General features: G+C 33.6%; 2 protein-coding genes across 13 annotated transcripts; both read left to right on the top strand.

Moving 5' to 3' along the window:
* The first annotated feature begins 266 nt into the window (after positions 1-266).
* Positions 267-2458, top strand: LOC142172123 (uncharacterized). The gene is made up of 3 exons (XM_075235899.1): positions 267-556; positions 1741-2275; positions 2360-2458. The coding sequence occupies exons 1-3, from the start codon at positions 267-269 to the stop codon at positions 2456-2458; spliced, it is 924 nt and encodes a 307-aa protein (XP_075092000.1).
* A 10513-nt stretch (positions 2459-12971) lies between these two features.
* On the top strand, positions 12972-16949 carry LOC107759699 (uncharacterized). 12 transcript variants are annotated; one of them, XM_075235117.1, is made up of 6 exons: positions 13057-15307; positions 15500-15605; positions 15862-16038; positions 16199-16327; positions 16420-16566; positions 16644-16949. In XM_075235117.1, exons 1-2 carry the CDS (start codon positions 13174-13176, stop codon positions 15517-15519), a joined length of 2154 nt encoding a protein of 717 aa, XP_075091218.1. In that variant the 5' UTR covers positions 13057-13173; the 3' UTR covers positions 15520-15605; positions 15862-16038; positions 16199-16327; positions 16420-16566; positions 16644-16949. The 12 variants fall into 12 exon arrangements, with proteins under 12 accessions (XP_075091219.1, XP_016433185.2, XP_016433179.2 ...); XM_075235116.1 differs by having other exon boundaries at positions 15500-15701; XM_075235118.1 differs by having other exon boundaries at positions 12972-15307; positions 15500-16038; positions 16202-16327.
* Positions 16950-18938: the final 1989 nt, after the last annotated feature.

The following is an 18938-nucleotide window of genomic DNA, read 5'->3' as shown; positions in this document are numbered from 1 at the left end:
TTAAGAGAAAATGCTTCGTTGGATAAAATAAAAATGGGATCAATATTTGACAAAAAGAAGAGTATAATTAATTGTTTTTCCAATATAGCAATTAAAGGACATTTTGAATTAAAGGTTGTTAGATCAAGCTCAACAAGATATTTGTTGAAATGCAATGATGATAGGTGTGGGTGGTGTGTGTGTGCGTGCGTGCTTTCAGAATTAAATATTCAACACTATTCAAGATAGTAAAGATTGAGAAAAATCATGACTGCTCAGTTAACACTATGAAAGCTGATCAAAGGCATGCAACTTCAAAGTTGATTAGTGGTTACATTATCGACAATCTTCGAGACCTAAGGTTTGAAGTTACACCAGCCTTTGTCATGGCAGAAATGCAAAAATTGCATGGACTAGACATTGGTTATCACAAGGCATGGCGTGCTATTCAACGTGCTTCAGCTTTAATAAGAGGAACTCCTGAAGAGAATTATGAATTATTGTCTTCATACTTGTATATGATGAAAAGTAAAAATCCGGGAACATACACTAACATAAAGATAGATGACAACAACAGGTAAACAATCAAAAAGAGTTTATTAGTCTATTTTATAAACTTTAGCACATGGTGTCCTTAACTTGGATATGTGCAATGAAAATGTTAAGGACATGGTGTCCTTAACTTTAATGTGTGCAGTGAAAAAGCTAAGGACATGGTGTCCTTAACTTGGATGTGTGCAATGAAAAAGTTAAGGACATGGTGTCCTTAACTTTGATGTGTGCAGTAAAAATGTTAAGGACATGGTGTCCTTAACTTTGATGTGTGCAGTGAAAATGTTAAGGACATAGTGTCCTTAACTTTGATGTGTGCATTATAAAAGTTAAGGACATGGTGTCCTTAACTTTGATGTGTGTAGTGAAAATATTTAAGGACATGGAGTACTTAACTTTGATGTGTGCAGTGAAAATATTAAGGACATGGCGTCCTTAACTTGGATATGTGTAGTGATAAACCTAAGGACATGGTGTCCTTAACTTTGATGTGTGCATTGTAAAAGTTAAGGACATGGTGTCCTTAACTTTGATGTGTGCAGTGAAAAAGTTAAGGACATTGTGTCCTTAACTTTGCTGTGTGCAGTGAAAATATTAAGGACATGTTGTCCTTAACTTTGATGTGTGCAGTGAAAAAAGTTAACGAGATGGTGTCCTTAACTTTGATGTGTGCAGTGAAAATGTTAAGGACGTGGTGTCCTTAACTTTGATGCGTGGAGTGAAAATGTTAAGGACATGGTGTCCTTAACTTTGATGTGTGCATTGTAAAAGTTAAGGACATGGTGTCCTTAACTTTGATGTGTGCATTCTAAAAGTTAAGGACAAGTTCTCCTTAATCTTGATGTGTGCACTGAAAATGTTAAGGACATTGTGTCCTTAACTTTGATATGTGCAGTCAAAATATTAAGGACAAGATGTCCTTAACTTTGATGTGTGCAGTGTAAATGTTAAGGATTTAGTGTCCTGTATTTTTAACCTTCTGTTAAACTGTATTTTCAGGTTTTTTTATATGTTTTATGCATATGGATCATCAATAGCTGGTTGGAATCATTGTAGACCAGTGATTGTTGTTGATGCAACTTTTTTGAAGTCAAAATATCGTGGTGTTTTAATGATTTCAGTTTGAAAGGATGCAAATAACCAAATATTCTCACTAGCCTTTGGAATTACAGAATCTGAAAATAACAATTCCTCTGAGTGGTACTTTAGTGACCTTCGCAATGCAATTGGGAGCCATGACAATTTAATTTTTTTATCGGGCAAGCATCAATCTATTGCACATGGAATTGCAAAGGTATATCCTGAAAGCCACCATGGGATTTGTATCTATCATTTAGAGCAGAACCTAAAGCGAAAGAAAGTGAAAAGTGAGGTCATAAAACTTTTCCAAAGTGCTGCAAGAGTATACAGGCGCAAAGAATTTGATCTATACATATCAGATATAGCAAAAGTTGATAAGAAGATTTTTGACTACTTAATGGAAGAACCACTGGAAAGGTGGGCACGTTCTTGTAGTCCACGACAAAGATATGACATGCTCACAACAAACATAGTTGAGTCAATGAATTCTGTGCTATTAGAAGCAAGGGAGTTGCCTATATTAAGAATGATGGATTTCATCCAAGTGAAGCTACAACGTTGGTTTTACGAAAGAAGAAATGAAGCAGAAGGAACTTTTTATGACGTTTCTTGTTGGGTAGAAGAGGAATTGAAGAAAAAGATAGATTTAGCTTTTACTTTAAATGTAAGTATTATGTTCTTACTTTAGCTTATTATTTTAATGATAATTTAACATAATGTACTAACTTATAGTTTTTCAACTTTAAAGGTCTTCCCTGTTGATTCATGGCGTTCTAGAGTTGAGGAAGAAGGAATTACTTTCTTGGTGGACTTAAACAAAAGAACATGTGATTGTTTTCAGTTTTAATTTGATGAATTACCATGTATACATGCAATTGAAACTATCGAGAAGAGAAACATCAAGAAGTCCAATTTCTGCTCGGACTGGTACTTAAAGGAATCTTGGCTGAAAACATATGAAAGACAAATACATCCTGTAGGACATACGGATTCTTGGATTGTACCAGAGAGTGTTAAGTCATAAATTATTAAACCTCCAGATTTCAAAGTCCCGCCAGGTAGAAGGCAGAAGAAAAGGCATATTCCAGCTACCGAATCATCAAAAATAACATTCAAATGTGGTCGTTGCAGAAGAATTGGTCATAATAGAACATCTTGTATATATTCTTTGGCAGTCCATCCATTTTCAAGGAAGCATAGAGAATAATAGATATATCCACTTATGTTTATCTACTCTTTTAAGTTTTTGCTATAAATTGGATTCATTTAGATTGTTTTTATTTAAGCAAGTAAATATTAGCAGATGGTTATATAAAAGATGTCCTGAATTTTCAAAGTTTCTTTACACTTACGTGCTCTTTGTTTCTTTTTCTTTTTCTGGGAGTTCAATTTACCTTTGTCGAACCAATTATTATTTATGGGATTTTATTCTTTCCGTAAGTAAACAAGAAAGTCATTTTCTTTATATAATTTGACGCATGCAACTTGCTACATCTTTATTTTTAAAATGAGATTGGTACAAGTAAAACTTAAGGACATAATCTTTTACAAGTCCTGAAAATTTCAAGTATGAATCTAATATTAAGGACATAAATTTCTAAAATGTCCTTAACTTCTAGAAATCTCAGATTATTATCTAGATTTTCAGAAGTTCAGGACATTTTAGAAAAATATGTCCTGAATATTATTTTCATCCTTCAATAAATCAGGATGTTTATGAACATAATGTCCTGAAGTTCTACAATAATCAATGTATCTTTTGCTATATCTCTACAGATTTAATAAAAAACTAGCAATTTAAAATGGACAAATCAGTAGTTATAAAACTTGACATCTGCAGCTTGCTAAACACAGCTTGCTACATCTTATTTTAAAAATGAGATTGGTACAAGTAGACTTCAGGACATAATTTTTTGAAACGTCTTGAACATTTGAAGTATGAATCTAATATATAGGATATAAATTTCTAAAATGTCCTTAACTTCTGGAAATCTCAGTTTATTGTCTATATTCCATAAGTTTAGCACATTTAAAAAAATATGTCTTAAATATTATTTTCATCCTTCAACAAATAAGGATATAGTTAACAGATTCTGAAGTTCTACAACAATCAATGTGTGTTGCTTTGAATTTCTAAAAATTTCAAGACAATTTAATCAAAGATTGGCCATTTAAAACTGTAAAAAAAATGGACAAATCAATAGTTAACAGTAAGAAAGAAATTAATAACATGATGCCTTCATATTACTGCTGAAACTGTAATTTAGCATAGCTGTGACCAAAAAATTATGCTATGGAAATAAAATAAAGTGCCTTGTGACAATTTACAGGATATTTCAGAATTCATATGGATTCTTTACAGCAATTGTATACCAATTTCACTACAGCTGACTTTCTTTACAACTACACTACAGCTCCTTTGGGCAGGAAGTTTCATTTTCACTATCATAGTCGTCGCCGACATTTTCTGGTGGTGTATCATAACCAGAATTTCTTTTCCACTCTCCATATGCCCAAAGATTTGCTGCAAGTTCTTTTCTGAAGTTTGATATGTCCTCAGGTTGGAATTTCTCCACATCATTTTCCATCATTAACAACTCCACATACTTGATTAGGAATGCACCATAATCAGTCCTAAGAAAAATATGGAGTCAATTAAACAATATCTTTAATAAAATAAATCTAAAGTACATATAAATTATATAGCAAATGACAACACGTACGATCCAGTTTGGTGTGGTGATCTTTGCCACTGAATATCAAATTTGTTGAATGCATTTCCAAAAGACTTGTGATTTTTCTCAAACTGTGAGAACTTTAGCAAGTGGGGGATCATGCGTGCATACATTTCAATGTGTTTCATTCCTTGCTCATATGGCTCACTATATATGGAATCGTACACATCAATCTTTCTCTCATTCAAGTCCAATACCCCCAAAAGAAAATGTGTCACAACATCATTATCTTCTGAAGGAAGCCGACATGGAAAAAAGATTTTGTCAACCTCTGTCCAAGCAATTCCACATCTACGATTGTCACCCCACACATATGGTGTGAGAACCAACTGATTATCATCACACCAAAATAAATCTGAAGCATCTTCATTGAAATCCTTATACATAATTAGCATATAGTTATCAAAAAGTATATCTGTAGTTGTGCAACGAAAAGGATGGTCGCAAGGGTGGTAGCATTCCTTCTTTCTCAAATAATACAGGGCAATATCAATATGCTTCATAAAAAGGCAAAAAAAGAAAAAAAATCCATCAGTCATAAATAATTAAAAAAACAATAAATTAAGAAGAAAGAAAACAAATGCCTTGTGAATTATCAAACCTTATCATCAAGTACAAAGCTACTATCTGCAAGCTCAAGGAAGAACATTTTTCTACTGATTTTTTGATGGTACAATTTATATGGATTCTTTCTCATACCATTATCCTCAGCATATATATCAGTTTGTCCCCTGAAAATTTTGAAAATATCAAAGTTAGAAAGTTTATAAGTTAGTCCTCAATTCCTAATTAAGGACACTTGGTCCTGAACTTACAGTAACAAGGTCATAAGTTTAGGACACTTAGTCCTGAAGTTAGAGTTGCAAATTCAAAATTTAAGGACAGGTAGTCCTTAACTTACAGTTACAAGTTCAAAAGTTAAGGACACTTGGTCCTGAACTTGGACTTACAAGCTCATAAATTAAAGTCCTGAACTTAGAGTAACAAGCTCATAAGTTAAGGACAATTGATCCTGAACTTAGAGTGGAAGTGCAAAAATTAAGGACACTTGGTCCTAAAGTTAGAGTTGCAAATTCAAAAATTAAGGACAGAATGTCCTTAACTTACAGTTACAAGTTCAAAAGTTAAGGACACTTAGTCCTGAACTTAGACTTACTAGCTCATAAATTAAAGGACAATTAGTCATGAACTTAGAGTAACAAGCTCGTAAGTTAAGGACAATCGGTCCTGAACTTAGAGTAACAAGCTCATAAGTTAAGGACAATTGGTCTTGAACTTAGAGTGGAAGTTCAAAAATTAAGGACACTTGGTCCTGAAGTTAGAGTTGCAAATTCAAAAATTAAGGACAGGTAGTCCTTAACTTACAGTTACAAGTTCAAAAGTTAAGGACACTTGGTCCTGAACTTAGACTTACAAGCTCATAAATTAAAGTCCTGAACTTAGAGTAAAAAGCTCATAAGTTAAGGACAATTGGTCTTGAACTTAGAGTGGAAGTTCAAAAATTAAGGACACTTGGTCCTGAAGTTAGAGTTGCAAATTCAAAAATTAAGGACAGGTAGTCCTTAACTTACAGTTACAAGTTAAAAAGTTAAGGACACTTAGTCCTGAACTTAGACTTACAATCTCAAAAGTTAAGGACACGTAATCATTAACTTAGAGTTACAAGCTCAAAAATTTAGGACATTTAATCATGAAGTTAGAGTTGGAAGCTCAATACACTTAGTCCTGAATTTAAAATTACAAGTTCAAGACACAAATGTAAGCAATTAAGAAATAATGAATACATTTAGGGACTTACACTTTTTTGCGACCTTTCCTTTTCTCCTTGCCCAACTACTTAATGAATTTCTTCAATAAGTTTTCATCATCTTTGGCATAATGAAAAATACATGTGCGAGTATATTTTGATTTTATCCAGCCTGTATACTTAGGAGTATTTTCATTGTGCGCCATCGATGTTCCTCTTTTTCTTTTCTGTTCAAAAGGAGATTTCAATTGCCAACTAAGCTTTTTATTCCTTTTCCCTCGACCAAGCTCTTCTTCAACATTTCCTTCAACCTCCATAGACAAACCATCATCAATGCTCACTTGTGTAGTCGGAGGAGTAGGAGTAAGAATAGCAAATGATGAACCAACAAAACCAATACTATCTCTCTTCCTTTTCCTAGTATATTGGTTAACGGCTTCATTTTTGTTTTTTTCTACAAGCAACACTACATATACATTAGTTTGCTGCAAGTCATCAATTCTATGAATTGTCAAATGAAGAGACAAAAACTAAGGATATAATTTTTGAAATGTCCTGACAATTTGAATTATGAATACAATATTAAGAACACAATCAATACCTGTGTTGGCCATGCTGCCTTCTTGTATTTCTTTAACAGACAATGGTGTTGACATATTGCTTGCATTTTCTTTATCTTGCAACTGTTCTCCATGTTCTTCGATTGCAAGTTCACAAGATTCTGTAAAATATATACAGGAGCTAACACAATTAGTACTTGTTACTAATCTTTGATTAAAACAAACATGTATAAGATGAAAAAAAAAACTCCGTCTAACCTTTTGCAACTGTCAAGATCATGCCAGTTAAATCATTATCTTGACTAGTATTATTTTGGCTTCCAATATTGTCTGTAAGAGAGAGAGAGGTATAGAGATATCATATGTTCCTTCTATACATTTGCAAACAATTTCACTTATGCTTGTTCCTTGGGTACTTTCTATGTCTTGAGATTGTCCTCCACTTCTCTCTTTTGAAATTTCATCATCTTGATAGTCCACTCCATCTTGTGTAGTCGGAGGAGTAGGAGTAAGAATAACAAATGATGGACCATCAAAACCAATACTATCTCTCTTCCTTTTCCTAGTATATTGGTTAACAGCTTCATTTTTGTTTTGCTCTGCAAGCAACACTACATATACATTAGTTTGCTGCAAATCATCAATTCTATGACAAATTGTCAAATGAAGAGACAAAAATTAAGGACATAATTTTTGAAATGTCCTGACAATTTGAATTATGAATACAATATTAAGGACACAATCAATACCTGTGTTGGCCACATTGCCTTCTTGTATTTCTTTAACAGACAATGGAGCTGACATATTGATTGCATTTTCTTTATCTTGCAACTGTTCTCCATGTTCTTCGATTGCAAGTTCACAAGATTCTGCAAAATATTTACAAGAGCTAACATAATTAGTACTTGTTACTAATCTTTGATTAAAACAAACATGTATAAGATGAAAAAAACTCCGTCTAACCTTTTGCAACTGTCAAGATCATGCCAGTTAAATCATTATCTTGACTAGCATTTGTTTGGCTTCCAATATTATCTGTAAGAGAGAGAGAGAGAGAGAGAGAGAGAGAGAGAGAGAGAGAGAGAGAGAGAGAGAGAGAGAGAGAGATCCTTCTATACATTTGCAAACAATTTCACTTATGCTTGTTCCTTGGGTATTTTCTATGTCTTGAGATTGTCCTCCACTTCTCTCTTTTGAAATTTCATCATCTTGATAGTCCACTCCATCTTCTTTCCTTGCAGTTTCAAAAGATTATGTAACATTTACAATTAATACTTGTTACTAATAGTTTACTAAAACTAACATTCAACATGTTATGAAAATTCCATCTAACCTTGATTGGCATCATTTTGATTTCCAAATTTCTCTTTAAGTGAGAGAAGTGTAGATAGATCATATATTTTTTCAATACATTTGCATACAATCTCACTTATACTTGTTCCCAATGGATTTTCTAAATCCTGAGATTGCACTCTAGATTTACAAATTATGTTTATTACACTTGTCTCTTTTGGATTTTCTTGGTTTTGACATTCCATCTTGAACTTGCACTCCATCAAAAGATTCTACACACATTTGTAATCACAAAAAAGTTTATATGTATTATGCTATTGAATATAAATTTCAATGATAACAAATTCAAAAACTGTATCTAACATTTCCCAATTTCGATGCCAATATCAGTTTCATCTTCTAGATGCGCATCTCTATAATCGCTTTCATAATAATCTTCTACATGCACATCTATATCATCACATTGATCATCAACTGCATCTTTGCTAATTGGAACACTAGGTTCTCTCACTATGGTCCTTTCATGAGGTTTGTCAAGAAGCTTCAATAAAGTATCAATCTTTGATCCTAGGTTTTTCTTTAAAGCCTGTGAGATAGTATTTAAAATAAAAATCAGAATGTTAGCTGCTTATAAGTTACGGACATTGGTCCTTAACATAGAGGTACAAGCTCAAAAATTAAGGACAAGTGTTCCTTAACTTAGAGTTACAAGAACAGAAATTAAGGACATGTAGTCCTGAACTTAGAGTTACAAGTTAAAAAGCTAATGACAAATAGTCCTAAACTTTAAGTTACAAGCACAGAAATTAAGGATAGGTAGTCCTAAACTTAGAGTTCCAACTTAAAAAAATAAGTACGTGTAGTCCTGAACTTAGAGTTATAAGTTATAAAGTCAAGGACATGTAGTCCTGAATTTAGAGTTACAAGTTAAAAAGTTAAGGACAGGTAGTCCTGAACTTAGAGTTACAAGTTAAAAAGTTAAGGACATGTAGTCCTGAACTTAGAGCTACAAGTTAAAAAGTTAAGGACAGGTAGTCCTGAACTTAGAGTTACAAGTTAAAAAGTTAAGGACATGTAGTCCTGAACTTAGAGCTACAAGTTAAAAAGTTAAGGACATGTAGTCCTGAACTTAGAGTTACAAGTTAAAAAGTTAAGGACAGGTAGTCCTAAACTTCAAGTTACAAGCTCACAAATTAAGGATACTTGGTCCTTAACTTAGAGTTACAAGCACAGAAATTAAGGACATGTAGTCTTGAACTTAGAGTTACAAGTTAAAACATTAAGGACAAATAGTCCTAAACTTCAAGTTACAAGCACAAAAATTAAGGATAGGTAGTCATGAACTTAGAGTTCCAAGTTAAAAAAATAAGGACATGTAGTCCTGAACTTAGAGTTACAAGTTATAAAGTTAAGGACAGGTAGTCCTGAACTTAGAGTTACAAGCTAAAAAGTTAAGGACATGTAGTCCTGAACTTAGAGCTACAAGTTAAAAAGTTAAGAACATGTAGTCCTGAACTTAGAGTTACAAGTTAAGAAGTTAAGGACAGGTAGTCCTAAACTTCAAGTTACAAGCTCACAAATTAAGGACACTTGGTCCTTAACTTAGAGTTACAAGCACAGAAATTAAGGACATGTAGTCCTGAACTTAGAGTTACAAGTTAAAAAGTTAAGGACATGTAGTCCTGAACTTAGAGTTACAAGTTAAAAAGTTAAGGACAGGTAGTCCTAAACTTCAAGTTACAAACTCACAAATTAAGGACACTTGGTCTTTAACTTAGAGTTACAAGTACAAAAAATAAGGACATGTAGTCCTGAACTTAGAGTTACAAGTTAAAAAGTTAAGGACATGTAGTCCTGAACTTAGAGTTACAAGTTCAAAAGTTAACAATAGGAAGTCCTAAACTGAGAGTTACAAGCTCAAAAATTAAGGACATGGTGCTCTTAACTTAGAGTTGCAAGCACACAAATTAAGGATATTACCTTGATGTCATTTTGAATCCTTTTTTCTGATAAAGCTATTTTTTGATGTATTCTAGTACATTCTACCTCCATATCCTTTTTGAACTTCTCCGATAATCTCTGAATCAAAAACCATAAAAACAAAAAATCTCTTAAGCAAAAATAAGCAAATAAAAAACTAATGGTATTCAAAGACAGAAAACCTACGTTAACAATTTCCTTAAGCAAGACTTCATCAAATTGTGTTGAAGGCATTGAACTTTGATCTTGAGACAATGGCACATGCACACTAGTGGGCTCTGCATCTACTTCAGAAGAAAGAAATGGTACCATCTCGAGCAACTGATACAACTATTATATAAGAAAAAAAATGTAAGTATTTAGAATTAAAACACATAAACAAAAAAATAGCTAGTAATCTTGTTAACTTACTTTTTCATTATGGAAGTACTTTTTACATAGGGTGTCATAATGTGGAGATTTCATATCTGAATAACATAGCATACGGGGAAACCCACATTCTCTGAAGTTCACAAATTGTTTTTCCTGAAAAATTGGGGATACTTCCATAATCCAAACACAGAAGGCGAAAGGGAAGCCAAGTACAGTATAACTGTCCTTCTCTTTATCTTTCTCTTTCTCTTTCTCATTCTCATTCTCATTGTGTGAAGTATTTTGTTTGGGCTTCAAGCAGCTCTTCAATGATTTTAGTAACTTTTCATAACAAAGGAGCCCCAATTGAAAGAAGAGCAGAGTTCATCGTCATCTACGATTTTCATTACCCGCTCAGACACATTCCGATTCTTGCGCTTCCCCATCAACACAGATTCAACAAAATAAATTGTTGCCAACTTCACCGCATCATCATGGCTGCCTAAAAATGATGCAGTTGTACCATATGGGTAACTAGTAATAAAATGCCACAAATCACCTAACTCGATTCTATCCTTTCAAGGGAAGTAGACTTTCGAAAGCCTATTCTCTCTTTCACGTAAAACTTTGAAGTCCACTAAAGAAGAACATTTCAACCGAGTAATTATCTGGAACGCTTCACGTGTAAACTTCACTTCATGATCAAAAACCTTGAATGTCATTGAATGCGAGTCATTGCTTATAATTTCTGAAAGCAACACATAATGAATAAGTCTACCACAGAACTTCACACCTTGTAATCGAAAAAAGTTTCTGAAAACACCATCCCTCAACTTCTTCCATTGCGTGTTCGACAAGAAACTTTTTATTTTTTCCTTATACTGAAAATCTCCTTTCCAGTAGCTCATCGAATTACGCCAATCATCAAACTCGAAAACACGATCTTCTTCCATTAGCACACTACAAAGAAGGAAATAGAACGTAAATATTAGGACTATTTTTCTGAAATGTCCTTAATATTTAAACTACAAAACTAAAATCCAGGACCTAAGTAGATCCATCTTTAATAGAAGAACAGTAAACTAAAATTAGCTTACAAATTCTTAGGACTATTTTTCTGAAATGTCCTTAATAATTAAACTACAAAACTAAAATTCAGGACCTAAGTAGATGCATCTTTAATAGAAGAACAATAAACTAAAATTAGCTTACAAATTCTTAGGACTATTTTTCTGAAATGTCCTTAATATTTAAACTAAAAAACTAAAATCCATGACCTAATTAGATGCATCTTTAATAGAAGAACAATAAACTAAAATTAGTTTACAAATTCTTAGGACTATTTTTCTAAAATGTCCTTAATATTTAAACTAAAAAACTAAAATTCAGGACCTAATTAGATGCATCTTTAATAGAAGCATAATTAACTAAACTTAGCTTACAAATTCTTAGGACTATTTTTTTGAAATGTTTTCAATATTTAAACTTAAAAACTAAAATCTAGGACCTAATTAGATGCATCTTTAATAGAAGCACAATTAACTAAAATTAGCTTACAAATTCTTAGGACTATTTTTCTAAAATGTCCTTAATATTTTAACTAAAAAACTAAAATCCAGGACCTAATTAGATATATCTTTAATAGAAGCACAATTAACTAAAATTAGCTTACAAATTCGTAGGACTATTTTTCTGAAATGTCCTTAATATTTAAACTAAAAAACTAAAATCCAGGACCTAATTAGATGCATCTTTAATAGAAGCACAGTTAACTAAAATTCCTAAACACAGTTAGCTTACAAATTCTTAGGACTATTTTTCTGAAATGTCCTTACATAATCAATATATTGATTGAACCACAAACACATTTCAATACCAGAAGGTTCTCAATAACTTTCTCACAAAAATCTGCACCTTATTCCTCAGCGAATCAAGTTATAATCATTATTTTGGACATTTCATACATAGTTGATGACAAATACAGCATTGATCACGATTAGAGATATACAAAAAGAAAAATGCATAAAAGCAAAATCGAAAACATACCAGTACGCCGGTTCGCTGTAGAGAAGATGAGAAAGGAGAAGAGATTAAGTTGGACAAAGTATACGCAGAGAATTATTGTGGGCTGGGCATGGGCTGGGCAGGAATGATATTGAGGGAGCGAAATTTTGCTTATAAAATTTTGGCTCTGAACTTCAATTGAGAGAAGAGAGTTGCATGCAGGAACGATATTAAGGGAGCGAAATTTTACCTATGAAATTTTGGCTCTGAACTTAAATGAGAGAAGCGTATAAAGGAAGGGTTTGGGAATAAAAGAAATAGAAGAAAGGGTAAAAATATCTTTTCATATTAATTTTAATAGAGTAGTGGCTATTTTTGCTCAACATTAGAATTGGTGGATAAAAAATAAACACCACCTTATTTAGTGGCTACCACACGCCATTTTTACATTTTGGGCGCATGCTCAGCACGAACCTTTCAATATCTAGAGCCTGTCTGGACATACCAAAAATTTCATTTTTTTTTTTCGAAATTAGTGTTTGGCCATAAATTTTCAAATTTTCACTTGAAGATGGATTATAGAATTTTTTTCGAAAATTTAAAAAACTCCAAAAAACTGTTTTTTAAAATTTTCAGTTAGATTACTCACAAAACTTCTTATATTTATGTTCAAACACAACTCTAATTTTCAAATACCATTTTCCCTATATATAAAAAAAAAAATCACTTCTTTTCCCCGGAATTTTACAATTCTTATGTCCAAACGCCCACCTAGTTTCCTATAAAGTGTAGCCTGAATATTTGAAGTACCACTTGTTTATATTAGATCCTCTGTGTCTGTGAGGGCTATTGAATCCGTTGTCCCAACAATCTCTCAAAGTACAGCATTTTCATGATTTCCTTTACATCTCATCGTCTCTACAGATTTTACCACTTTACAGCTTCTAACACACTCCTCAATGGCCTCCTTTTCACCCAACCTCACCCCATCTTCACTTTTAATCCCTCTTGGCGCCATATCAAAATTGACTATTTTACAACAAACCCATTGCCTTCATCTTCTTCAGATTTTGATTCAGTTGTCAAAAGGGTCTGTTCTTTAGTGTGTGAATCATATTGCAAAATTCAAGAAAATAGCCATTTCAAATCCACAGCTCCCAAGTTGAAACTGCCTATAGATTCTGAGTATTTGACTCAAGAACAGGCTATAACAGTTGTTGCCTCTCTTGCTGATGAGGGAGGCTCAATGCTGGCATTGAGTTTCTTTTACTGGGCAATCGGGTATGTGAAATTCAGGCATTTTATGAGGCTTTATATAGTTTTAGCTATGTATTTGATTGAAAATGGAAACTTTGAGAGAGCCCATGAAGTAATGCATTTTATGTTAAGGAATTTCGGTGAAATTGGTATGTTGAAAGAGGCTATAGATATGGTGTTTGAGATGCAAAATCAAGGGTTGGTTTTGAATGCTCAGAGTTTGAATTCTGTTGTTAGTGTTGCTACTGAGATGGGCCATGTTGACATGGCAGAGAAGGTGTTCGGTGAAATGTGTGACAGAGGAGTGTGTCCTGATTCTTTTTGTTTTGAGTCAATGGTTGTTGCTTATTGTAGGATGGGTAGAGTTGCAGAGGCTGATAGGTGGCTGAGTGCAATGCTAGAAAGGGGATTTCTTGTTGATAATGCGACATGCACTTTGATCACGAGTGTGTTTTGTGAAAAGGGGTCTGTTAATAGAGCATTGAAGATTTTCAATCAATTGGTTGAATTGGGGTTGGCTCCAAATGTTGTCAATTATACGTGTTTGATAAATGGATTGTGTAAGAAAGGGATAATTAAGCATGCATTTGAGTTGTTAGAGGAAATGGTTAGAAAAGGTTTAAAACCAAATGTTTTCACTCATACTGCATTGATTGACGGTCTTTGCAAGAAGGGCTGGATGGATAAGGCATTTAGACTATTCCTAAAGCTTGTGAAGAGTGACAATTACAAGCCTAATGTGCATACTTATACAGCCATTATAGCTGGATATTGCAAACAGGAAAAATTGAATCGAGCAGAGATGCTTCTGAGCAGAATGCAAGAACAAGGTTTGGTCCCTAACGCCAACACCTACACTGCTCTCATCGATGGGTACTGTAAAGTGGGTAACTTTGATGCTGCTTATGAATTCTTGCGTGTGATGGATGAAAAGGGTTTGACACCAGGCATTTTTACATATAACGCAGTCATTGATGGTCTATGTAAAAAGGGAAGGGTTGAAGAAGCTTATAAGATGCTGAAGAAAGGTTTGCAAAGTGGAATCTCTCCAGATTTAGTGACTTACACCATTCTCATATCTCAGAGCTGCAAGCTAGCAGATAACAGACAAGCTTTTGCCCTTTTCAGTAAGATGGTCAAAGCTGGTATCAGTCCGGATATGCATACATACACCACATTAATTGCTGCCTTGTGTAGGCAAAAGAAAATGAAAGACAGTGAAAAGCTCTTTGATGATGCTGTAAGTTTAGGTTTGATACCTACCAAAGAGACTTGTACTTCAATGATATGCGGATATTGTAGAGATAAAAATGTGGCCATGGCGAAGAAGTACTTCCAGAGGATGGGAAAATATGGTTGTGCACCTGATAGCCTCACTTATGGTGCTCTGATTAGTGGGCTTTGTAAGGAATCAAAGTTGGATGAAGCTAGAGAACTTTACAATTCAATGACTGATAAAGGGATTCCCCCATGTGAAGTAACACGGCTGACTTTAGCTTATGAGTATTGCAAGAACAATGAACCAACCATTGCCATGGACCTTTTAGATAGATTAGACAAAAAACTTTGGATTCGAACTGTATGTACCCTCGTCAGGAAGCTTTGCAGTGAAAAAAATGTGGATGTAGCTGCTCTATTTTTCCATAAACTGTTGGACAAACAACAGAGTGTGGATCGAGTAACTCTTGCAGCCTTTATGTCTGTGTGCTATGAAAGCAATAACTATGACCTTGTGTCCATTATGAATGAGAGGATAACAAAAGACTTTGGTAAGATTTGTATGCGTGTTAATTTTGCTTGTTTTGCTATAAATATGTGTCTTGCTTTATGTGGGTGCCCAATTAACTACACTTTTTTCCTTTAGTATTGCAACTATTTGTGCCCCGTTTACTGCCAAAGCATTTCAGTTCGAATTGAGTTTGTTTAGGTTCATTCTAATAAGTATGATTTCGCTTAAACAGGAGAATCTATGGCAGAGTGATCTTGTGACTTGCTGAACAACAACCGAAAGGCTATTTGGTGGCCGTGCAAGTAGCAGGTTAAAAAAGATTGCTTTGCCCTATTAAGGTTAGAATCTCTTGATAATTCCCATAATGAGGATCAACAAAACGGCAAGAATTTGCCAGGTCTAAAATGGAAAGATCCTCCATCATCTCTCATCTGGTACCATTTTAGTTCCTTGAATGACTTGATTTTTGGTTCTTCGATGCATTTATATTTTTAAAATCGAGTGTTTCATGAATAATGGTTCTCCTAAGCATTTGTGATAGATAAGATACAGGTAGCATTCTTTTATTTGCAGTGTTTTTATTTGATCTTGTAGATCTTGTGTTGGGGCAGATGACCAAGCTGAGGAAGATTCTTTCCAGGGAAAGTTGTTGAATGTAACTCTTTCAATTAATTTACTGTGATGATGTGCTCGTAAGAGAAGCTCCACAAACGCCCTGTTGATATTTGAAGGAAGTTAACAGTTGCAAAATTGTTATTGTCAGAAAATCAGGTAACTTTCTTTTCCTTGATATTCACGTAATTATCCAATATTGGAAAAGGAGAACAAAAGTAGACAGAAAGTATTATACAGCAGGAGAGAGGTGATGAAGGACAGTTATTTGACAACAAATACCAATAAGCCTTTTGCTTCCCTTCTTTTTAAATGTCAGAAGTTGGCTAGCACACTATGCAGCTGTCAAGTCGTATGTAATGAAGGAGATCCATAGCACAAGTCATCGCTAAGTAGCTGCTTGTATGGAAGGTGTTTCATTTTTGGATTTTGATGCTTAAACATCATGGTAAGATAGAGTCTTCTCATATCATTATTGCAAATTTTTGAGATCAGAAGAAAAGGATACATGACAGAGGATTCACACATGTTTATTGACAGAGGTGGTATACATTGCTGGCTGCATCAAACCACCATTGCACATATGTGTCACATGAAACGTCTCCAGACCAACAGTTCTTTGCATGTTCAAACTATTTATGTTTCACATGAAATGTCACCAGCCCGACGATTCTTAGCGTGTTCAAGGTATTTAAGCGTCATCATTTTTAATCTTTGCATCCATTTCCGACTGACAGACCAATCTTAAGTTCTTTCGTTCGTAGTGAGTTTGTGAAGGATGAAACATTTTACAAGAGTGGTGATTATCAATTGGATGTCATAAATGGAAAAAAGTTACTGACTCGAGGAGCCTCTCAGTCATGGTACGAGAAAGAATGCTAACCATACCAAGATAAAAGGTAGCATTGCTGTATGGATGTTGCTGTTGTTGAAATGCTACTGTTGAGGTGAGGAGATGATACGTAGTAGAAGTGCGAAGTAGCTGTAGTGTTTCGTCTTTCTTTCTTTTTGGCATTGTTAAGAACATATCATGTACTCCCTTCTTTACAATTTATGTGTCTTACTTTCATCCCATGTGGGTTCTTTGCACTTGGCAATTTGTTTTGCTTATCATTTTCCCAACTGCAACAATTCAGGTTTGCGGATCTTTCATCTGAGTTAATCCTTTAGTTTAATCCATTGTGAAGATCAGTTTTTTTTTTTTATCGTTTTATGCGGAAATATTGGTTGAATGCACCATCTATCTTAAATTAGATGACTAATTTGTTTATGCTTTTAAGTTGTTCCTTATAAAGCTAATATATTTAGGAATGGGTCAAAACGATACAACTCTTCTATATTTTTATTTTATTTTTAAAAGAATGTCTATGTATCTGAAGATAATCAATTAAGGATAAAACTTTTATCAAAAATCAAATTGCGCACCTTTTAACACTATTTATCAAAATAGTGCACTAGGACCCATTTTTAGACCGAAAAAGATTGTCATTTTCAAAAAATTAAATTTCAAGACATATGTAGATTCATTTGATTTAAATTTCACGAAATCTCGACTCTTCTCTTAATATGTACAAATAGCACTAATAATAATAATGGTATCACACCCCATCTGTTGACAGTTGGTACTGGAGGAAGCTTAATTCCATTAAAGTAGCTATGACAAATTGGTACAATAATGGCAACTACTTAACAACAAATGGTGCATATTCTGTCAGTAGAAGCTATATTAGCTTACTGCGAAGCATGGAGAAAATGTTAGAAGCTTATTTGGTATGGAACAATGTTATGCTACCTAGGCATAGGTTTATAGTATGATTGGCTAAGCAAGAGAAGTTATTAACAAAAGAGAGGTTGATCAGACTTTATATACCAGTAGATGATGGAATGTGCTCCTTATATGATGAGAGCAAGGCTGAAAACCAGCTACACCTCTTTTTTTTAGTGTAGTTGGACATTGAAATTACAGGATGAACTGGAAACGTGGTCGGGTATCAGAATACAGAGGAAGGAGACAACTCAATGTATGAAATGGATCAAAAACATACATTGGAAGCAGTTCAAGAAGGAATTAGCAGCAGCAATATGGGGTGCAAAGCTTTACCACACATGGAAGGTTCGAAATTGAAAACTTTTTAGAGGGATAAATATAAATATTGAGGTTGTGTTTATGCAGATAAAGAAAGATATTGTAGAGAGGGTAAATCACCTGAAATACTCTAGGAAAGGAAAGCAAGTAGAAGTAGTTATTTGAGGCAATAGCTATGTAATTAGTTGAGTGATGTTTTCTTTGCTCGAGGCTTTGGAGATCTCTCTGAAGTGCTCATTAGGCGTAAACATTTGGCTGTCTATGGTAATACTTCAATGTTTTAGCAAAAAAATAATAATAATGGTATCAAACAAAATGAGATACGCAAAATGAGAAATCGAGAAAGAAACAACTTTTGGATGAACAAAGCATGTATTCATTAACGATGTGAGCCTCATGTAGCAAAAAAGAAAAAGCATTTTGAGCAGTAATTAGTATTTGACCAAATTTTTGAAAACTGTTTCTAAGTGTATTTTTATCAAAAGTGTTTATCAGAAAAGTGCTTTCGGAGAGAAGCTACATTTTTCTACTTCTCAAAAACTGTTTATACTTCTCCTAAAAAATACTTTTTTTTCTTCTAAAAGATTGACCAAACACCTCAATTTTTGGTCAAAAGCACTTTTGGTCAAAAAAAACCTGGTCAAACAGACTATTATTCTTGGTATAACCTAAAACATAATTCCTTTTTATATTTCCTTTTAAATAATAAAGATAAGAAATTCAACACAATACTCTTTATGTCTATCATACATTTGCCAAACATCATTATCACCAACTAAATTCCAATTTGCCATTGAATTTGACTAAAGTCAATAAATAAAGAATTATTTTATAATATCGAGTTTGCTAGAAAATTAATTCATTCGAATATTAAAACTTTCTAATAAAAATTTTCAATTCAAGTCTACTAATTCTTCAAAATTAGTCGAAAGATGATTAGATTAATATTTCCAATCTTTTGTCCAAAAAGACA

Source organism: Nicotiana tabacum, chromosome 17, assembly GCF_000715075.1.
Source record: "Nicotiana tabacum cultivar K326 chromosome 17, ASM71507v2, whole genome shotgun sequence".
NCBI lineage: Eukaryota > Viridiplantae > Streptophyta > Magnoliopsida > Solanales > Solanaceae > Nicotiana > Nicotiana tabacum.
The sequence above is the reverse complement of the archived record's forward strand: the minus strand, read 5'-3'. Positions and strand labels throughout refer to the sequence as shown.